This window comes from Rhizophagus irregularis, chromosome 20 (genome assembly GCF_026210795.1).
Source record: "Rhizophagus irregularis chromosome 20, complete sequence".
Classification (NCBI taxonomy): domain Eukaryota; kingdom Fungi; phylum Glomeromycota; class Glomeromycetes; order Glomerales; family Glomeraceae; genus Rhizophagus; species Rhizophagus irregularis.
The window spans coordinates 3,001,957-3,026,554 of NC_089448.1; the positions used below are offsets into that span (position 1 = coordinate 3,001,957).

Below are 24,598 nucleotides of genomic sequence, written 5' to 3' on the forward strand. Positions count from 1 at the left end.
CCCACAACACAAAAACCCAGATAACGCCACTGCCTCCCATACTCTCGCCTAGGTAAACCTAAGTTTTGGTAAGTTGAAGCCCGTACCCCGCAGATTATCAAACTGAACCGCCAGCCCCTGGTTGGAAAAATCCCCCCACACTGGTCGATAAAAATAAATTCTCCAAGTGACTATATTACCAGAGTTAATAAACTACCTAAGAGTAAACTAAAGGGGAACTTTTTAGTGTCGTGCAATCCCCGAAAGGACACCCACCTCATTTCGAACGATCCCTCCAATCTAAACTAAACCGCAGAAAAAAACCCATGATAGTCCAAACATGTGCCACCTTGACCTCACCTGACCAAAAACTGATCACCAAGATCTGCACCCCCCTTAAATTACACCCAACTCTCTCAAAAGAAAAGATCTACAAACCACCTGATGTCGATCAATTTTGGGATACCCCCCTACCCCCCAGAAAAACTCCAAAAAGCAGAAGGCAAAAAAGAAAGACGAGAAAAAAAAATTTTTTCTTTTTAACACCCAGATAATCATTTGTCATAAATTTACAACAATTGTGGATATTTTTTATGTTGATCATTTGTTGATCATTGTCAAAAATTTTAACTCCGGCAAGAAATTTTTTGAATTTCAAGAAATTCTCTGTTGCCAATCATTCCCTAATTTACTATTGATCTAGCCATTTTGGTAAAAAAAGGTTCATTTAATCTTTAAGTACTTAGTACTTAGTACTAAGTACTTAGTACAGTACAGTACATTGAACAATCATTATGGAAACTTTTTGCGCTGAGTTCTTCTGTGCTACTAAAAATCATTATTGACTTGATAGATCATGAAGAAATTTACATTTCTTACTTTTATGTTGATTATCAAAAAATTTTTTTACACGAACAAAAAAAATTTCTAATATTTTCTAGTGAAATTAATTAATTATTTTATTAGAAAAAAAATCAAAAAAAAAATGGGAACTATTTAATTTTAAGCAAAGATATTATTTATTTTAGCAATAAATTAAAAAAAAATTTTTTATTTTACGGGATAAAAAAATATGAACATTTTTAATTTTAATTTAACGTGGTAACACAGGCAATTAATTGATTTACATTTTCGCATTTTTTTTATGAAAATTATTAATAAAAAACGTTTTTACAACATTTTTGTTAAAACAATTAAAAAACATTTACCTACTTTTTTTAAATAGGTCACTTTTTATAATTTTTTAATAATAGAATAAATTGAGCAATTTTTATTAAAATAATAAAAATTTTTTTAATTTAGAAAAAGAAATTGGCCAATTTTCTATTGAAAAATAAATTTTTTTTTTCAATTTTTATAAAAAAAATTGCCCAATTTTTTATCATAAAAAAACTAGCAGCTACTTACTGTTAATTAACACCATATACCAATATATTATTATTAAAAAAAATCACCAAAAAATTTTATCATATCTATTGTCCTATAAAAAATTTTCTGGGTAAATTCCAATAAATGATCATTTTTCTAGTTTTCATTCCAAAAGAACTCCAATATGTGATCAATTTTCTAAAAATTTTTTATAGGATTGTTATTAAAAAAAAAAGAAACTTTTTTACAAATCTCATTAAATATAATCTATAGTTATAAAAAATTTTTATTAATGGTAACTAAAAAGAATCTTACTAAAACATTAATTATCTATTATCAATCTATCATTAATTAAATAGAAAAAAATCTTGGAAAATATTTTTCATAATGATCTATTACTAAAAATAATCCAAAGATTTTTTTATATGCATCTATTAGCAATATCAATCAATTATTATTAAAAAAAATCTCAAATAAATTTATTATATCTGTCTATTTTACTACCAATAAATTTGTCATTAAAAAGATCTCAGAAATTTTTTTATACTAATCTATTGAATCTATTGTTATTAGAAAAAGTCCCAGGGAATTTTTTTAGATCCATTATATTATACCAATTTATTGTTATTAAAAAAATCTCTAAATAATTAAAACAAATAAAAATATTAAATAAATTAGCATATTTTTTATTATTTATATATAATTAAAAATAATAACAATTACTCCTTCTTTTAAATAATACCATTATTTAACATTTTTCTATATGCAATTTTACAATTACTAGTATTTAAACAACTAAGGATATAAATTCATAATGATGGCATGTAAACAATTTACTCTAATCTAGTATTTAAAATATCATCAACTATGTCAATAGGATTAAATTCTATATTTCTTTATAGTATTAGGTATATTTAGTTCTTCACACAATCCATTTTCTCCATCCTGAAAGATTGGATTTTGTAAATCTATAAAATCTTAGTAGTAGTATATGGCGATGTGTTAAATTTCGAATTTAAAAAATTTAAAAGCAGTTTTCAAATAAAAAAAAAAGTTTATATTAATGTTAAGTATATTAAGTTTAAAAGTAGTTACAATTATATAAAGTCTAAAAAATATAAAAGTAATTACATAAAAAGTTCAAGTCTAAAAGTCTAAAAATTCCATATGGCAAAAGTCATTTATGGCACCATACAACAATGTGACAGGATGGTCGGGATGTTGAAAAAAATGACATAACTACCTAAGGTTCAAAAGTCTGCACCACTACTAAAAAACAATCATTAACTTAATAAGTTAATAATAGTCTATTACCAATCTACTACTGTTATTAAAAAAGAGTCTCAAGAATTTTTATTATATCTATTTATTGTCTACTGGTATTAAAAAAAAAATTACCAAAACTTTTATCATATCTATTGTTATTAAATAAAAAAAAAATCACAGAAAATTCTATATCTATATATTGTACTATAAAACCCCAGAAAATTTTTTTATATCTATCTATTGTATTATACTGATCTATTATTATTAAAAAATGATTCCAAAAATTTTTTATACTTATTGTTACAGTATTGTTACTAAAAAAAATATCAGAACAAAGAATTTTCCATCTATTATATTCTGATAGAAAACTTATTTTACCAAATTATTTTTTTTTTACCACCTATTATATTAAAAAATTCCAGAAAATTCTTTTTTATACCATACTGATCTATTGTATTAAAAAAAATCCCAGAAATTTTTTTTGTATCCATTATACTATATTGATCTATTGACTCTAGTCTACTTCAGAATTAATTGATTGGCATTTTGATCACAAAAACTAAAAACTAACAAAAATTTGCGATTAAAGTTCAATTTTGAGCAGATGATTTATTGATCGTGATAAACTATTAACCAACCAATTAATTAGTATTTTGTTGTTTTTGTTTATTTCTGTCAGTATTATCTACTTGATCAAAACGATCTACGTTTTTGGTGGTTCACGTTGAACGGTCAGTTGGTCATAATTTTTAGTGTAACTGATCAAAAATCACGATCAAAAGTAGAAAAAAAAATTCAGAAAATTTCTTTATATCTATCTATTATATATACTATACCAATCTATTATTAAAAAAAATCCCAGGAAATTTTTTATATCTATCTATTGTATTATCCTAATCTATTGTTATTAAGAAAAGATTCCAAAAAATCATTTATACCTATCTATTCTACTATACTCATCTATTTTTACTAAAAAAAAAACACAAAGAATTTTCTCTCTATTATGCTATACCAATTAATTTGTCATAAATCTCAGAAATTATTTTTTTACAAACTTATTGTATTAAAAAAATTCCAGCAAACTTTTTATATCTATCCATTATTCTATTGACTCTATTGTTAAAAAAAATCTCAAAATATATTTATACCAATCTATTATTAAAAAAATTCCAAAAAATTTTTTATATCTATTCATTTTACTATACCAATCTAATATAAAAAAAATCCTAGAAAAATTTTTTTATATCTATCTATTGTATACACTGATCTATTCTTATTAAAAAATGATTTCAAAACTTTATCAGTAAATTTCAAAGCAAAAAAGTGCTTTGAGCTTTTTTTAAAAAATTAAATTAATATTTTTTTGTTGTTTATTTGAATTAATAAATACCACTTTCCTATACTAAACATATAAGTAAAAAAATTTTAATATTTTTTTTTTTATATTAACCAAATTAATTAATCAGCTATGATCAGTAAGATTATTAATATTATTATTGAATCAACCTCTAATTTTTAGCATAAATTTTATTTTCAGCATAAAACTCACAGATCCAAATGCACACTAATTTTTTATTAAAAAAAACGGATCATCAGATTTTTTAATAAAAAATTTGGTTCATTTTTATTAAAAAAAAATCAGTTTTTTTTGTTAAAAAAAAACATCAACATACCGATTTTTTTAACAAAAATCGTTTCATTTATTAAAAAAAAAATCAGTTTTATTAAAAAAAAATCGGTAGTCTATTTTTTCATTAAAAAAAACTGATATACCAATTTTTTTTGTTCATTTTTTATTAAAAAATGAAAAAATCATCAGATTTTTTAATAAAAATCAGTTTTTTTCATTGAAAAAAACTGAAATACCAATTTTTTTTTAATAAAATCGGTTCATTTTTTATTAAAAAATGGATCATTAGATTTTTTAATAAAAAATTGGTTCATTTTTATTAAAAAAAAAACTAAGACCGATTTTTTTAAAATCAGTTCATTTTTTATTAAAAAAAATTGGTCTATTTTTCATTAAAAAAACTGATATACCGATTTTTTTCAATAAAAATTGGTTCATTTTTATGTATTAAAAAAAATCGGTCTATTTTTCATAAAAAAAACTGATATACCGTTGGCCACTGCATAAAGTACCCCGGGTCTTAATCAAGAACTCGGTTTTTTAAATTGATTAGTACCCATGGGTACTTTGTGAGGAACCGGGTACTATTTGTGGGGGGATATTATATAAGGGGGATATTATATAAGGGTTATTATATAACGGGCCGCTTACGTTATACTGCGGTATTGTGATCACAAATTTTGTAATATAAATAAATCAATCAAATCAAACGATTAATAAAATTTATTTCATCTATTTCGTTGTTCTGAACATATATTTATTTCTAAAAAATATAAAAATAAAATTTTTTTGAAACAAATATGGCATTTCGTCAAAATCAAAAATTTAGAAATTGGCTATAAGAAACGAGAAAATTTTCCAGAGTAGATGTCAATACTTCTTTTTTGAGTTATCATCCGTGATGTTCATGATACCCTCCTTGATAAAGCAGATCCTATTACCCCCTATTTACCTACTTCGAACCTTGAAAAAAAACGCGAAATTTTTGAAATATCATTTACTTTTAGTCTCTTATATAGTATCCTAAAAATGCCAAAGGGAAATTTTGGTGCACGACGAGCAATAAATACACAAAAAAAGCGTCGACAATGGAATGCTCGCGAAAAGTTGATGGTTGTGTTCTATCATGAAAATGGACATAGTATTCGGGCAACTGCAAATAAGTATGGGATTGAACCAAAACAGGTTCGCGACTGGAAAAATAAAAAAACTAACTTGATGTGTGCGGCTCCATATGTTCAAAAACTTAATATTGGTGCACGACCAAAATATCCACAACTTGAAGAGGAACTTTTGGAGTGGGTTCGTGACCTAAGAAGACAATTAAAAACTGTAACCAGATATATGATTGGTGCAAAAGCTCGAAGTTTGGCTCATAAACAAGAATACCGTTCCCAGTATCCTGATATTCATAAATGTCAATTTTCACATAAGTGGGTGGATGGATTTATGTCCCGTCATTCGTTGGTAAACCGCCGACGCACTACAGTTGCACAAAGATTACCTGAGGAATATAACGAACAACAACAAAATTTTTTATCATACCTTCTTTATCTACGAACTGAGCATAACTATCCTTTAAATTTGATTGGCAACATGGATGAAACCCCTATGGCATTCAATTTGCCAAGTCAAACAACCATTGAAGAACGTGGAAAACGAACAGTCTCAATCCTTACAACAGGCCATGAACGTACCCATTTTACAGTAACCCTTGCTTGCCTTGCAGATGGCACTAAGCTTCCTCCACTAATCATTTTTAAGTTAGTTAAAGTACCACGAGAGCAGTTTCCAGATGGTATATATGTTCATGCAAATCCAACTGGCTGGATGGATGAGAAAGAAATGATTTGGTGGGTGGAAAATGTGTGGCGACGAAGGGCTAATTTAGGTTCAAATCCACGTTCACTTCTCGTTCTTGATTCATTTACTGCTCATAGGACAGATCCTGTAAAACGTCGTTTTAAAGAGAAAAATACAGATATGGCTGTAATTCCGGGTGGTTTAACCTCACGTTTACAACCATTAGATGTGTCCTTGAATAAAGCATTTAAAGCAAAGGTTGTTAGATATTATGAATTTAAAATAAATATTATCTGCGAATATTAATAAATTTTTTTTATTTTATTTTTATAGGTTCGTCATGTTTATAACAAATGGATGGACGAGGCTATAAAAGAATACACACCTTCAGGCAAGATTAAACGTCCATCATACTCATTAGTAGCATCCTGGGTTAAAGAAGCATGGGATAATATTGATCCTATAATGATACGACGGTCCTTCAAGTGCTGTGGAATCTCCACGGAGGTAGATGGTTCTGAAGACAAATATATTTTTGATTTTGAGAGAGTATCAGGTAAAAAAGGTGCACAAGTAATCAATATTGACGAAGAAGAGGGAGAAAATGATGAAAGTGATGAAGAAAGTGGTGGAGAAAGTGGTGGAGAAAGTAGTGAAGAAAGTGGTGAAGAAAGTGGTAAAGAAAGTGGTGAAAAAAGCGGTGAAGAAAGTGGTGAGGAAAGTGGTGAAGAAAGTGGTAAAGAAAGTGGTGAAAAAAGCGGTGAAGAAAGTGGTGAGGAAAGTGGTGAGGAAAGTGAAAATAATTCAGAAAGTGGATATTATGATAATGAAGAGGGAAATTATGTAAACATTTGGGACTAGTTGAAGGAAATATCAGATAAAACAAATAAACTTTAGAAGTACTTGTATTTCAATATACCCGTGTATAAAGTTGTAACAAAAAATTATTTTTGAAATAAAGATAAAAAAATTACAAAACACGATTTTTGCATTTATATAAAGAGATCCGATGTTACCGTACAGAACATGAGTAGCTATTTTTAAGGGATCGTGTAACTAACGTTAACTAAACTAAGGTGTATCACGAGAGCATTTTAACTCCTTATAGTATTAAAGCAAACATTACAACTTTCCTTATTTTACAAATCATTGATATAATTGATATAGTACCCGGGTCTTAATCAATTTTAACAACATTTGACTTTGAAAAGTACCCGGGTACTATACATGGACAGATCACAAAGGGTGGTGAATAATACCCGGGTCTTAATCACGGGGGGTATTATTTTTGGGGGGTACTTTATGCAGTGGCCAACGGTACCAATTTTTTTTAATAAAATTGGTTCATTAACACAGATAATCATTCGCATATTTTCTGCAAAAAATGGATATTCCAATTTTTTTTAATAAAATCAGTTTTACTTTCATTAAAAAAAAATTGGTAGTCCAATTTTTTAATAGTTTTTTTATAAATAAAAACTGATATACTGATTTTTCTTAATAAAATCAGTATTATTTTCATTAAAAAAATCGGTAGTCCGATTTTTTAATAGAATCAGTTTTTTTACTAAAAAAAAAACTTATATACCAATTTTTTAATAAAATCGGTTTTACTTTCATTAAAAAAAAATCAGTAGTCCGATTTTTTAATAAAATCAGTTTTTTTATTAAAAAAAACTATATACTGATTTTTATTAAAAACCATGATAGAACGATTTTTTTATTTTTTTATTAATATAATCTGATTCGGACCTATCAGATCGGACACCAGTTCGAATCAGAACAAATCTTAATCCAATCCGATCTATGCGGAATCTTAGCTGTAATGCTGGAAAAATTTAGATCAGATAATCAGATCAGATAATCTTTTTTTACTTTGATGAAGTAAAATGGTGAGTCTCGTAATATTTTATTACGAAACTCTAATTTTTTTTCTAAAAAAATTTGAAACTTTTATTTTAAAAAACATTTTTACCATTTTATATAATATATTATAAGTATTTCAACTTGTAAAGTTACAGGTATTTTGTACAGTTAATAGTACACAAGTTTTTAAATTTTTTTTACTTTCACATATTGATTTTTTAACTTCAGGTTATAATTTCATCATTTTAGCCAAATAAAATCAACTTTCTGCAGGATTGAAACTACTTGAATATTAACTATCATGTATATAGGTGTAATACTTGAGAAAAAGTTGCATTTTTCTTGATGATATTAACTCTCTTTTCTGTTTTTTAATTTAGAGCGTATTATTTCCATTTTGGACAAATGAAATCGACTTTATTTATTAATTGAAAGTTGTTCAGGCAGGTTGAAACCACTTGAATATTAATTTTCATGAATGTAAGTGTAGTGTTTAGAGAAAATTGCATTTTTCTTGATAATATTAACTCTCCTTTCTGTTTTTTAATTTAGAACGTAATATCTCCACTTTAGTCAAATGAAATCAACTTCCTTTATTAATTGAATGTTGTTCAGGCGGGTTGAAACTACTTGAATATTAATTTTCATGAATGTAGGTGTAGTGTTTAAAGAAAATTGCATTTTTCTTGATGATATTAACTCTCTTTTCTGTTTTTTAATTTAGAACGTAATATCTCCACTTTAGTCAAATGAAATCAACTTCCTTTATTAATTGAATGTTGTTCAGGCGGGTTGAAACTACTTGAATATTAATTTTCATAAATGTAGGTTTAGTACTTGATGAAATTGCATTTTTCTTGATGATATTAACTCTCTTCTCTGTTTTCTAATTTAGAGCGTAATATCACCACTTTAGTCAATGAAATCAACTTTCTTTATTAATTGAAAGTTGTTCAGGCAGGTTGAAACCACTTGAATATTAATTTTCATGAATGTAGGTGTAGTGTTTAAAGAAAATTGCATTTTTCTTGATGATATTAACTCTCTTTTCTGTTTTTTAATTTAGAACGTAATATCTCCACTTTAGTCAAATGAAATCAACTTCCTTTATTAATTGAAAGTTGTTCAGGCGGGTTGAAACTACTTGAATATTAATTTTCATAAATGTAGGTATAGTACTTGATGAAATTGCATTTTTCTTGATGATATTAACTCTCTTCTCTGTTTTCTAATTTAGAGCGTAATATCACCACTTTAGTCAAATGAAATCAACTTCCTTTATTAATTGAAAGTTGTTCAGGCAGGTTGAAAACACTTGAATATTAATTTTCATGAATGTAGGTGTAGTGTTTAAAGAAAATTGCATTTTTCTTGATGATATTAACTCTCTTTTCTGTTTTTTAATTTAGAACGTAATATCTCCACTTTAGTCAAATGAAATCAACTTTCTTTATTAATTGAAAGTTGTTCAGGCGGGTTGAAACTACTTGAATATTAATTTTCATAAATGTAGGTATAGTACTTGATGAAATTGCATTTTTCTTGATGATATTAACTCTCTTCTCTGTTTTCTAATTTAGAGCGTAATATCACCACTTTAGTCAAATGAAATCAACTTTCTTTATTAATTGAAAGTTGTTCAGGCATGTTGAAACTACTTGAATATTAATTATCATGAATATAGGTGTAATACTTGAGAAAAAGTTGCATTTTTCTTAACGATATTAACCCTTTTCTTTATTTTTTAATTTAGAGCGTAATATCTCCACTTTAGTCAAATGAAATCAACTTCCTTTATTAATTGAAAGTTGTTCAGGCGGGTTGAAACTACGTGAATATTAATTTTCATAAATGTAGGTATAGTACATGGAGAAAATTGCATTTTTCTTGATGATATTAACTCTCTTCTCTGTTTTCTAATTTAGAGCGTAATATCACCACTTTAGTCAAATGAAATCAACTTTCTTTATTAATTGAAAGTTGTTCAGGCAGGTTGAAACCACTTGAATATTAATTTTCATGAATGTAGGTGTAGTGTTTAAAGAAAATTGCATTTTTCTTGATGATATTAACTCTCTTTTCTGTTTTTTAATTAGAACGTAATATCTCCACTTTAGTCAAATGAAATCAACTTTCTTTATTAATTGAAAGTTGTTCAGGCGGGTTGAAACTACTTGAATATTAATTTTCATAAATGTAGGTTTAGTACTTGATGAAATTGCATTTTTCTTGATGATATTAACTCTCTTCTCTGTTTTCTAATTTAGAGCGTAATATCACCACTTTAGTCAATGAAATCAACTTTCTTTATTAATTGAAAGTTGTTCAGGCAGGTTGAAACCACTTGAATATTAATTTTCATGAATGTAGGTGTAGTGTTTAAAGAAAATTGCATTTTTCTTGATGATATTAACTCTCTTTTCTGTTTTTTAATTAGAACGTAATATCTCCACTTTAGTCAAATGAAATCAACTTCCTTTATTAATTGAAAGTTGTTCAGGCAGGTTGAAAACACTTGAATATTAATTTTCATAAATGTAGGTTTAGTACTTGATGAAATTGCATTTTTCTTGATGATATTAACTCTCTTCTCTGTTTTCTAATTTAGAATATAATATCTCCATTTTGACCAAATGAAATCCTTCCTTTTATTAATTGAAAGTTGTTCAGGCGGGTTGAAACTACTTGAATATTAATTTTCATGAATGTAGGTGAGTACTCGGCAATTTTCATGAATTTTCTTTTTATTTTTACTTAAGTAAAGTGTTTACTAATATTTGGTCCTCTTTTTTGTAAGTCCAGTGGTCTATTGGACTCCATTTGTAAAGTATAACCATTGAAAACAAAATTTTTTTATTTTTATTTGATAAACATTAAAGCTTATTTTACATATATCATTTTTAACATTTTTTTATATTATAATAAATGAATAAATGGAAATTATAAATATTACCCAATTAATAATTAATTTCATTATATTAAACAATATGGACAATTGGACATGACATAAATAAATTTGTGTTAGATTTGTATTAAATTTCATTACATATGAATATAATTAAATTTATGATGTACGTGCATACATGATTCTTAAAATTTTTTTAATTTAATATACAATTTTTTATAAATAATTTTGATTTTTTTTTTGATTTTAAATGTAATATCTATATTTAAAACAATTAAACCATATGCATGAGACTTTTAACAATTTAAATCATGTATTATCAATTTTATTTATAAATTGATATTTTACAAAAAATAATAATAATTAATCCTTTTAATATTCTAATCATACCCATACATATATGTATATTTATTTATATATTAAAAACTCACTGTACCTAAAGTACACTAGTTTTTTAAGAAAAAAAAAGATTACTTAAAAAAAAATATGTATATAAACATTTTTTTTTTTATTAAAAAAAATTAAACTTACCCTTTAGAATTTTCATTCTTAAATAAAATGTCATATTACCTTACGATAACAGAAGAAACTAATAGTGAGGAAATACTACAAAATGGTGTCTTAGAAGAAGTAATAACTGTTGACCAAGAATTTGTTGAAAAAAAAAAAATTATTTCATGAAACGAATAATGCTTTACAAAAAAGTTTAAATACCTCTTCCAGTTGGTTTTTCTCCTGGTTCCAATTAACTATTACTACCGATGTTATAGGCGACCCTTTTGAAAAATACTTTAAAATTATTAAAGATTTATCGTCTTGGATGGATGATATAGTTAATTCAACTTTATCTTCACCCACTTTTTTACCATTAACTAATAATTTTGTAACTGACCTTAATATTTTAAATTCTTCTAAAAAAGATTTATCAAAAATAGAACTTGATATAATAAGTCATAAACAATTAAAATATGATCAACTTTCTTCTTTTTCTTCATCAACGGACTCTACTTCTTTTAATCAAATATTTTCCAAATTTGATTCTTTATGGAAAAATTTTAATTCTTTAGTAGAATTAGGAAAATTAAAATTACAAGAATTAAAATGGGTAATAAAATTATCTTCAAATGTTGAACAAGTTGAAGTTGAAATTAAAAGAGTTGAAGCAATATTAGAAGGTGTTGAAGAATCTAAAAAGAAACATTATGTTGGTGGCGACAATCCTAATCCTTTAGGTAGTAGTACTATCGAATCATCTGTAACTTGTGAGATCTTTTCATCTTCTTTATTAGATGAATGGTATACCAAAGTTGTCGCAGCAGAGGAATCGGTTCAAAATGTATATTCTAAAGTTAAAGAAATTATAAGTTTTCTTTATCATGAAAGATTTCGTTCCCCAAAAGATTTATTCGATCATATTAATAATATTATTAATAATATAATACTTGAATTAAGAAGTAAAGTCACTTCCGCAAAACAAGCTTTAGCTCACGATCGTCGTATAGCAAGATGGTTCGATGCCGTTGTTGATGCTGATAAATCGATCAATGTTTCTTTAAATCGATTAAAACAAATAGAAGTACCTTATTTTATTAATAAACGCGAATGGACTGATGAGGAACAAAATCTTGCATCTATAATTGATGATAGAATTAATGACATAAAATCGATTTATTCAGAATCTCAAAAGATCAAATACGATAAAATTGATCTCGATAAAAAAGCAAATGAAATTATTACTACAATAAAAGATTCAACTGATAATGAAGATCTAACAATTGTTGATTTAATGAAAATACAATTAAGAATTCTTAATAATGATCTTACAAGATTGGATAATTTTATTGAACTACTTTCATCACAAACTACTATTGATCGATATTCTGTAGTATTAAAGTTACTCAGTTCAATGGAAAGTATGCGTAATCAGATAACTCAAATAAGGAAGACACTTATTGAACATAATGATGCTGATTTGATCATGGGCGATTTTATAGATGTTAAATCTCAAATAACTGAATTGGAAAGTGAACTTTTAAATGATGATTCCGCCCTTGCGAAAGCTTTAAAGCAAAAGCATGTTAAATTACTACTAACAATTCAAAATATACGTGTTACTTTGGCCGAAAATAAGCTTCAAATGGCCGCATATTTAAGTCCTTCTGCTGATTCAGAAAGAGAATTTGCAAAAGGCATAAATTGTATACGCGATCAACTTGATATAGTAAAAGTTGAAATGGAAAGAGATAATACGGATGATACAACAACAGATGCTTCCTTACAAGAATTAGATACTCATATGGCTGATGCTTCAGAATTAACCAAATTATTAAAAACTGCCTATAGTCATTTATTATCCCCTGAATCTGAAGATAAAAGACATAAGGAATGTTTTGATGAAATAGTTAATCAATATAACCTTGTAAGGGATTGGATTGAGGAAGTACGTTTATGGTTTAGAGAGGCTGTACGTATGCGTGGTTGGATGAGGGAACGTGTAGAAATTTTATTAAATGTACCCAAAATCGATCCTTTTCAAGAAGGCGGAGCTCCTGTTACTCAAGAACAAGTTGATGAATGGCGAAAAGAATACGAAGAATTAGAAAGAGATGTTGAAAATTTTGACTTTGAGGATGTCACTCGTTTAAGGGCTCACGTTAAAGGTATAATAGGAACCGGTAATGAAACTACTACTACTGATATGTCCCCCGCTGAAACCATGACAATCGGAATTACCTTTGAGACTTTAAAAATCTATGACCAATTACTTTGGAAATTAAAAAACCGTGAATATGAATTGGATCTTTTATCTTTACGTGTACAATGGGAACGTGAATATGGTAATGCGATGAATTTTTGGAATATACTGATTGATGAAATTAATGATTTTATAATTAATCGTGGTAGATGGAAAGCTCCAATCTCTTTTAAGAAAAGAGAGGATGGTTGGTTTATTAATCAGGATCAACTTCTTCAACATGATGTTACTTCCGAATCATATAAGATCAATCAAAAGTTAATAGACTACATACGAAATATAATACCTCCTACAACCGATAACTTTGATGAATTATTTGATACTTCTCAAACGCCATTACCTGAACATTTAATTATAAGACAAGAGAACATTGAAGAAAGGGATAAAGATTATTTAGAAGAATATTATAAATTCGCTAATGATATTTTGACACAACGTAAACAAGTTATTGATTATTCTAATGAAACAGAATCAGCTTTCGCTGAAGGGATTAAATTAAAAAATGAATTAATTCTTAAAGAATCAAATCCACGTAGTGATTTCACTGAAAAGAAATTTATCGCTCGCGTAAATGAATTAAATCAACGTATAGAAAAATCTTGGAGTTCAATGGCTGAAAAAATAATATATCCACATCATGAAAGACATGATGAATCAGAAAGTGAAGTAATAAAACAAGCAGTTGCATCTTATAATGAAAGATTAAAAGTATTACTTGCTGAAATCGATGAAGCTTTGAAAAATTATCAGCGTGCCCCTAAATTTGTAGAACTAATTGGCGAGTGGGTATGAAAAAGAAGCTGATCGTTTAGAAAATTGGATATTTAAAAAGGATGATTATATAATTAAACGTAAATTTGACGTTTTCCAAGAACCATGTAAATTCACTTCTCAAGATATCGACGATTATGTTTCTGGTAATGCCCAAATAGCTGATGATATGCGTAATTTTGACGAAAAGGAGCTAAAAAATTTATATAAAAATGTTACAACTCTAATTACTGATGTTAAAACTGTTGGAACAAAATGTGTCAACACTGATGAGTTGGAAAATATAATGGAAAATCTTGATGATAAACTTAAAGGACTTTGCGATAATTTTAAAATTCTACAATCTAAGATTACTACTCTATGATAATATATGGATTATTCAATAGTATGATCTTTTAATAAGTAATTTTAAAATATTATTTAACTATGGGTCTGTTTAAATCCAGTATATTGTTTAACATAACTTTCCTTCCTCCTTTTTATCTTTAAAGTGAGCGGTTCATATTTGGTGGATTTGATTGTATGGAATTGAAAAAATCATGTAACTGTTTAATACTGTATTATTATATTATTCATATTTTACCAATCAAAAATCTTTTCTTCTCTCTGTCTCCGTCTCTTTGATTCCATATGTTTAAACAGATTTCTAATTAATATAGCTTAAATTTTTAACATTGATTTTAATCACAATTAGTATTTATTGGATAGTGATGTTAGATGTCACTGAACGCAAAGCAGCTCGGATGATATTTTTACGTCCCTATCCAATAACGGCGTAATTATGAAGATGTCCAATCAACAAAATATTTAATAATACAATTTTTAATTGTGTTTGATCAAAAAAATTATCATAATGAAAGAAGTATATTTAATGCTAAGATATTTGTAAAACTTCTTTTACTAACACTTAAAGTTTAAAATTCATCTAAAACAATAATTCATCAAGTGATTTGCTGTGCATGTAATACAGAAGACTAACTTAATGCTGGACAGAGTTAGGAAAAAATCAGCTTATCGTGAATAAATAAAATATATCCAGTTTATAAATATAACTTCGGTATAATAAAATCGGTATATAATGATAAAATTAATTATAAATGGATTTGCTTTAAAAAAAAAAAAACTTTTAATCATTTGAGTTCTGACTGTATCAGGTATATTTTAGTTAAAAGATAATTTAACTATAATATTTATATCATCTAATTGATCAAATATTAGGCGGTGATGCGATGACTACTAATTTTATTGATTCAGATTTTTTTAGGATAAAATAAATGAATTTCATATAACCGTTAAAGTATTCAACAAATATGGTATGCTTGGTTAGAAAGGGCGGTCAAAAAATTATGAATCCCGTCCAATGGAGTGAGCTGTTCCTTATCACAGTATAAATAAATTTAACGTAAAATTTATCGCTGAAATTGATTTTGATATACAAAAGGAAAAATGATTTAGATTTGGACATAGAATTTATTCTTTTTCCCTGACATCAATATTGCTGCTTTATATGCTAATACATTTATTCATAATTATCTGGCATTTTAAAATAGGATTAATCCTAATACTTCATGACATCAAAATTTTTTGAAATTCAAAATATCAGTAAAATTTTATGCAAAGAATATCACTTTCTTTACACAAAACATTTATAATTTACCTTCCGTCTGGATAAATAGATTTATTTTGATATACTAATTTCAGGGGTCACTACACATTTTCTATAGAGTTTTGAACAATTTTTGAATATATATATATACATATATCAATTATATCATGTATATATTATATATCCAAAGACCTACTATAAAAAAAAAAATTATTCAATGACCTACTATAAAAAAATTATTCATGCAACATTTCTTTTCTTCTCATACATTACATACATTAACATTTATACATTACGTTTGCATTTTTTTTGAGTGCTACGGAGATGAGTGGTGTAGGGTCAAGGAGATGTGTAGTGTATGGTCTCCTATGTGACAGTTTACACAGGTGATAAATAACGCTACGGGCCAAACACGTGATTTGGAGTGGGCCGAAATGCTAATCATCACCTGTGTATGGTTCACACCCCTTATTTTACACACTGTTACACACTGCTAAATATCACCATACACCACACAGGTGGTCGACCCTACACCACTGGTATTCGTCTTACCGATTTTTTTTCTATCGTCATTATCATCATTATCATACATACATACACAACATATAACTTTCATAAATAAAGGCGCACGGGACAGTTTTTTTAGTGTTTCAAAATTGAATAATTCCAAGGAAATATGATAGTGATTTTACTGGTATCATTAAAAAGATTTACAATACTTTTATGTTTGGTTACAAATACGATTATATGATATATATTTATTATTTACGTTTTATCCACTTCAAATTTTAACAAAATTAAATGCTGCAATTTGTTTAAAAAAAGTAAAATATCAACGGCGGTAATAAATATTCATTCAGTAAAATATTTAATTTTACAAAAAATTTTCACGATTGAACTTTAAAAAAATACTTTTTTTGAAAGTGAATAATAATAAAAAATAATCGTACAAAAAGAAAATACAAAAATACATAACTTATCTTATTTACTGTTTCTAATTACATCTGCTTTACAAACGTTTAACATTATCATTTTTGTTTATTTGTTTACTCTTATTAACGTAATCGTGTGAAATAATAAAAAAACTTCTTTTATTTTGCGCGGGATGATTGTGTCTCGGAATTTTTCATTTATTCTTCGCTCCGAACAAAGTAAACGTGTGTATATGTGGATATTTGGATTACACGCGATAAATATTAACGTGGGGAAGAAATTTTCATAAAGTGAACAAAGTGAACTTAAAAATTTATTTTTTATAATAATAAAGAAGAACAAATTTTTATTAACATCGCGAAAAATCATACTTTGTTCTTTGTATATACAAATAGACTTTCAAGTTTCAATGATGAATACAAAAATAAAATTCTAAAAGAAAAGATTTACAAAAAAAAAAACGAAATGATGTTTGTGTCCGCGATTATTTTTTTTTTCAACTCAAAATATATTATTTATGCCATAAATAATAAAAAAATTGAAAAAAAAATTGAAAAATTTATTCTTTTTTTTTAAAAAAAAATCTTTCACAAATAAAGAAAAAATTGTAAAAAAGTAAAAAAATTTTTTTTTATTCTAACCATATCTAAAAATTAGTATTTTATAATAAAAAAATGTACAAGTTGCGTTAAGTATATTCGTCAAAACGAGTGCCGGCGATATAGTAACTTAACAAGTAATATTTGGATTAAAAAATTTTAGAAATAAATTATTATAATATGATTTTTTTTTCGTTGAATAAAGAGAATTATAACTTTAAAACTTTATAACTAGAACTTACCCAATCTTCCATTTGAGCGTCGTCAACTACTACTAACTTTTTGTTTATACCAATTTGAGTAGCATGCCATTTTTTTTTAATGTGGTTTGTTTTTTAAATATAATTTCTTTTTAAGAGAAATTATATAAATTTATTATAAAAAATGTTTTTTTTGAAGAGTTTTGCTAACTTGCCCCCTGGATTAAATAACCTCACCCCCTAAAATTTATATTTTACATCAATATTTATTTTTTTGGATATTATAGAGTATAATGACCAATTTTTCCTATATTTTTTGACAATGTCTCATTTTTTATTGTAATCATAATTTACATTTTTGAACAAAATTATATAATTATAAAATTTACTAGTAGGTTAAAATCACCCAGGTTAAATCATCCTGGGTTAAAATTAGTCATATACTTTTTTGAAAGTGAAATTAAAAAAAAAAATCCTTCGCAGATATTTACAGTATAAAAAATTTTTTTATACAATGACTGTTCAAAAATTTTTCCAAATTTGTTTCTTATTATTTTTTCCTAATAAAGTACGGTTCTTAATTTCTGTGACCAGTTCTCGGACCCAATAACCTGATCTTAGTAAACAATAAACATTACAAATTTGATTATGGAAATTGTTTATTATATAAATGAACGAATTGAATTTAATGGATTTAATATATATATGTTTACTTATTGTTTATAAAAAAAAAAACCGTGGCGGTCAGCCGATGGGTAAAAAAAAAAATTTTTTTTGTAAAAAAAAAAAATTTACCGGCAAGTTATTTAACAAGTCATAGGGATCAATGAATCATAAATTTAGAAATAATAGAACTAAAAATTGAGAATAAAAGAATGATTAGTTAAAAAAAAATTCCATTTTGAATTATGATCTGCAAAAATTGGAAATTTTAAAATACTGTATATGATTTTTTGAATGTTCTTATGAATTTGTGTCACAATAAACGCTCTTTTTTCTGTTATAAAAATGACTCAAAATTTCTTCCTTCGCAAAAAAAAAAATAATAAAACAAATCAATTTTGTTTAAAACTCCTTATTATAAATTATAATATAAGTTCATAAATTTCGTTCAACAATTATGAGTCAAAATACTTTACAAAATAATCAAAATGACCCCACGTTTACTGAATTCAATAATTCACAATCTACTGTTATTCAACCGGGATATTCTTCTTCAAATATTAACTATAATGGTGTGAATGTCAACTCTTCTGATAATAATTTCCCAACATTATATACAAACATCAATTACTCTGATCAACAGCCCACTTCTAACGAAAATATTTCAACTCCAGTTTTCTCCTCGTATGCTCCGCAGTATGTTGGGCCGCAGCAACCTATTGAAAATATTTCTTTTCCATTTGGTCCATTTAACATGACTAATGTTAGCCCTTCTCAATCCGAAATCCTTAGTTTTGATATTCCCGGATTTAAAATTATCGTCATACCTACTTCTTCTCAACAACAAGATAACACTTCTTTGAATTATTCTTCTTCAAATATTACGAATAACCAATTTCAACAATAAATTTTCTGATTTATAATTACATAACGCTAATTAAATCCCTTTTTATTTATTTTATTTTATTTTATTTTTTTATTTTTTATATTTATTTGTATTTTTACCCTGTATTGTATAACTGTTATGTCATTTAAATAAAAATTGTTATTTATCCTTCCAAACGAAATAAATCCACCTTTTTAGTAACAGGTAAAATTATGTGAATAATAATTTCGTTCCATTTATAAACGAAATTTTATGATGAAATATTATACACGATATAAAAGGAACATTTTATTATTTCTCTAATTACGAGTTAAATTATATAATTTATATTCAATATTGCAAAATTGAGGGCGATACGAGTTCAACATTTCTGATTGCAAATCATGCCTTTTCAGTTTTAATTGAGTAACTCTCGTTCATAATTTTTTTTTACTGTATTTTTGTACTACATCAACATACCACGATATTTTTTACCTTAAGAAACTTGCCTAAAGTTAGACTTTAGTGATACCGTACATCTTTCTATTCTCGGTAACCGTATATTTTGATTACATCATAATATTAATAAAATGAAATTAGACGCCTAAGTAAGACAGACTTCTCTTTATTTGTTAAGAAAATAAAAATAGAAATAAAAATTGTATTTCTTGCAAAAAATAATTAAGTAAGATTCCGTTCAAGCATGCAACTGGGCAAATACCACCCTATCGTATCGTAAACCCTGCAGTGCGCACCATTCTTTCATACTTATAGTCACCAACTTCTAAGACTACTTTCGTCAACAAAAATCCTCATCTTACATGCCCACTCAAATAACAAACTTTCCCATCCTAAAAAATAAACCTCTTGAAATTCTACTCCTTTGAAGTAAATTACTGGAAACCTCTTCCTTATAAAAACACGATTAAATCTTATTCACGACTTATAACAGAAGTAAAAATCCAAGAAGAAAGTTCAATAAAGAATTTCTTAAATTAGAAGCAGCACCTAAATGAAAAGTGAAATTAACAAAAAAGATGAAAAAAATACAAAGAACGAAAGAATCAACTACCATTTACAAAGATTCAAAGGTTCTTGAAAGAAGTGTACGTGCCTAAAAAAAGAAAACAGAATCAGTAATGAACGGTATATAAGAACGAATGAAAATTAAAGAAAAAGCAAAAAAAAATGATCAAAACTTACCGCTCCCAAGAATAAAGACAGCCAAGAAACTCCCACCAGGTGATAAATGAAGAGTGCCTAAAAAAAAAGAAAAACACATCAGTAACGAACGGTATAGAAGAACAAATGAAACTAAAGAAAAAGTAAAGAACGATCAAAACTTACTGCTCATGAGGGCAAAGGACCTACAAGAAAATTCTCATCAGGCAATAAGGAATTAGGAAAGAATGCCTAAAAAATAATGAAATGGTATAGAAGAATAAATAAAACCGAAAAAAAGAAAGGTAAAGCCAAAAACAAACAAAACTTACCATCTACAAAGACTTGCAAGTCGTCCAGCCGAAATATTTCTGAAGCAGGATCGGAAGCTATATCCAAAAAGAAAAGGAAACTTACCGTTAAAAACATATGAAATGGTTGAAAAAAGGAACAACCAATTAAAGAAACAAACCAAAAAACAATAAAAACGGCTGAAACTTATCATTTACAAAACCATAACTTGAAATGCCTACAGGAAAAAAAAGAGAAGAACGATTAAGTAAAGAATGGAAGTCAAAAAAGCAATACCGATTACCATTTACGAAGCCCAAGGTTAGAAACCTAAAAGAAAGGAAATTAGTAAGAAATAATACTGTTAAAAAGGAACAGCTAAACTATACGTTAATTACCTTTACCAAAAACAAGCGAAACTTAAGGCCGAATCTTTGAGAAAGGAAAAAAAATAGATCGCGTTAAAAGGAGATTGTGTAACAAATAAGATTAGTTTATCTGCAACTGTAAAATAATGTACAGCTTAAACTAGCCAATCGGATTTAATTGTAAACCACGTGATCACATGGGTGCGTTTTGAACGCTCAAATTTTAAACCCTTATTATATTTAGACTTTAAAAAAGTTTCTTACGCTTTTTTTAAAAAAAGTTTATAATTATTTCTTTTTTCGTTTTAGGTAAATGTCAAAAAAAAAAATCATCCTACAATATACACAATATTAATATAAATAATGTATTGTAAATTTTTTTACATTAAAAAAAAAATTCTTAAAACATGAACAACTAATAAGGAAATACGGAGATAAGGAAGATTTGTTCCACATAACATTATTAATTTTATCTAAATTGTATATTTTGAAATCACACAACTTAATCAGCTACTATTCCTTTTGGATTCCGCCAAAGATCATGATAATGCAGGGCAAAAAGGATCCTAATGCAGGCCGGAATTTTTAAATCTCGATTGCCCTTTTTGGATTTTAACAGCAAAGGATAATGATGTTCCATAAGTATCTAGGCGTCGAAAAAGAATTACAAGCTATTAAAAAGGGAACAATAGGATCGTCGAAATCATACTATATATAATTCGATAGAATAACAAACCTGCAAGAAAACATAAAGAAAAGGACCAAAGGACCCATTTTTGTGCTGTTATTGTAAATATATTAACAGTTAATAATTTTTAAATCAGATTATAGAATTAATTAATTTTAATGGTACAATATATTGAAGCACGTCATACATAATTTTAAAATTTAACAAAAGAAAGTATTTTTTTTTTTTACTAGATCAAATTAATAATTTATTATTTATTTTAAAAATATATTACGTTCGGAAATTCCAACAAATGCATGTTGGCGTTTTTTCAAAGATTGGTTATCTGTCATCTTTTGTGGATTAAATGAAGTTTTTTATTTTTTATTTTTTTAAAAAAAAAAGTGGTCATCAAAGAAATGGCCAATAAGAACAAATTTAAATAATTTATTTTTATTTGTTTTCTTTCAAAAAAAAACACAATTAATATTTATTTTTATTTTATTAAAAGAAAAAAAAGAATTTTAGAAGCTATATCATCTATAATCAAAAACCTCTAAAAGTTCACTTTGAACAAATACGTTCTAATGCTACATATTGCTGTCGCACGAATCTGCATACAATCAACTATTGCACTAAATCCACTCATTATTATTAATTTGGTCTAGATAGGGGGAAAGATGTAACTTCCAATATATTCAATGGATTCTTTATTCCGTTAGAAATTAAAATACGTCCTTTGAAACAAGCCTAAAAACAAAAGCCATCAACGTTTTATTTTAAGCATGGCGTAAATAAATATGTTAACATTCATTATTAATAGAGATTCACTTGTTGATTATGTACGTTACTCTTTTTGGTTGCACAAAATTTAATATTATAATATGTTGAATAGTTATGATATTAGAAGGACAAAAAAAGTCCTTTCTTTTCTGATAAGTATATAACATCCAATATAACCCTTTCTTAAGAGTTGAAGAAAAATTACAACAGTATTTGTTTCAGCGCTTATATCTGTTGAATTTTTTTTTTTCAAAAAATTTGATTTCGTGTTGCAAAAATAACGAAAAAACAATTTATTTTTTCCTTTACATAATCCTTTCGATAAAGAGAAGTCTTATATAGAATACTTTTCATAATAATCCCAATTTACAATTATTTCTTTGATTGCTATCTAGTACCTTCCATAGTTTTTTTTTAAAATTAAAAAATTGTTGTGACAAAAAGCACACATAACGAGATTTTCATAATATTAACGAATCAATATTCTTCCACTATTCAAGATAATATTATTGCTGAATATTCATTTGAAACTATTTCACATCTTTCAAGCAATCCCGTCTGTTCGACTCAAAATTACGTTCAATCAAGTGATCTACATATATTTTATCACCAGCAATCTGATGATAAAAAAATTTATACTTACAAATTCATTATTGATTTGTTCAATAAAATTAATTATGGGATTGAAATTAATGATCTATGACAAGAGAATTTGAATTTCTCAAGAGAATGTAAAGAAAATTTGGAATTTTACTTAAAACAAGATTTTTTTTGAATTATTATTTGGCATCAAACAATATGAATATTAATGGTAGTTACTATACCAATGGCTCAGATAGTTCTAGTGCGAACTTTGTTAATACTTCTCAACATGTGACAGATAATTATGATCAATCTCAACAAGACAAAATAAATTTCATTCTTAACTTCCTACAATTCGGTTTATAAAAATTTTATGACGTTCCGAATAGAAAAATTCGTTTTCTTCCGACCAATCATAATTTTCAATTTACTGGGAGTAGATCATCCGAATTTGTAAATTATTTGTTGTGCAAACAACGAGCAACTAACCTCTCAAAATGTTATTACAGATTATACTCAAGCATGAATATTCACCACCCTTAGAATAAATTCATATATTATTCATTTGAGAAATATTTTTATATAATATAGATGTAATATTGTAATATGTTGTATTTATATTTTTATATTAGTATTTATCATTTTTTAAATAAATTTATTTTTACTTCAATACCACATTGTTCGCTATCGGAAATATCCATATTATAATAATTTTAGTCTGTATTATTTGTGATTTTTTAAAAAAAGACTTACTAACTTGCTCGCAAAAAGTTATTAATGACAATAAATTAAACAGTATTAGCTTTATCATATATATATATATATCTATTTGTTTTATTTTTCTTGCAAAAAATTATTATGTATGGTAAGTATGAAGGGATGGTAGTGCGCACTGCAGGGTTTACGATAGGGTGGTATCCGCCCAGTTGCGTGCTTGAACGGAATCTTACTTAGTTATTTTTTGCAAGAAAAACAATTTTTATTTCTATTTTTATTTTCTTTACAAATAAACTTGCCATAAATTCATCAGGTTACGGAGGAATAGAAATGTTGTGAAGGATGTACGGTATCACTAAAGAATTTTAGATAAGTTTCAAAATTCTTCTCAATTAAATTGAAGATTTAAACTGAAAGACGTGAATATTGCGATTTGCAATCAGAAAAAAGTTGAACTCGTATCGCCCGCCCTCAATTTTTGCAATATTGAATATAAATTATATAAATTTAACTCGTAATTAGAGAAATAATAAAATGTTCCTTTTATATCGTGTATGATATTTCAATAAACGGTTTGAGAATTATTTCGTTTATGAATGGAACGAATGTTACTAAAAAGGTGGATTTATTTCGTTGGAAGGGTAAATAATAATTTTTATTTAAATGACATAACGGTTATACAATATAAAGAAATACAGGGTAAAAATAAAATAAATATAAAAAAAGAATAGAAAATAAAATAAAAGAAATAAAAAGGATTTAAGAAATAAAACTACGCTTAACCAAAGTTGCATGTTATGTAATTATAAATCAGAAAATT

At 26.4% G+C, this 24,598-nt stretch overlaps 2 protein-coding genes across 3 annotated transcripts; both read left to right on the forward strand.

Annotated features, from left to right (window-relative positions):
• Positions 1-11,375: 11,375 nt before the first annotated feature.
• OCT59_013262 (uncharacterized protein) lies at positions 11,376-14,707 on the forward strand (the record flags this gene model as incomplete). Of its 2 annotated transcripts, none has more annotated exons than XM_066140692.1 (3): positions 11,376-11,433; positions 11,588-14,358; positions 14,405-14,707. In XM_066140692.1, 3 exons carry the CDS (start codon positions 11,376-11,378, stop codon positions 14,705-14,707), a joined length of 3,132 nt encoding a protein of 1,043 aa, XP_066001550.1. The 2 variants fall into 2 exon arrangements, with proteins under 2 accessions (XP_066001550.1, XP_066001551.1); XM_066140693.1 differs by lacking the exon at positions 14,405-14,707 and having other exon boundaries at positions 11,588-12,594; positions 12,704-12,709.
• Positions 14,708-18,801: 4,094 nt separating this feature from the next.
• On the forward strand, positions 18,802-19,251 carry OCT59_013263 (uncharacterized protein; the record flags this gene model as incomplete). Its single annotated transcript, XM_025334052.2, has 1 exon — positions 18,802-19,251. The coding sequence occupies one exon, from the start codon at positions 18,802-18,804 to the stop codon at positions 19,249-19,251; it is 450 nt and encodes a 149-aa protein (XP_025166965.1).
• Between the last annotated feature and the right edge of the window lie 5,347 nt (positions 19,252-24,598).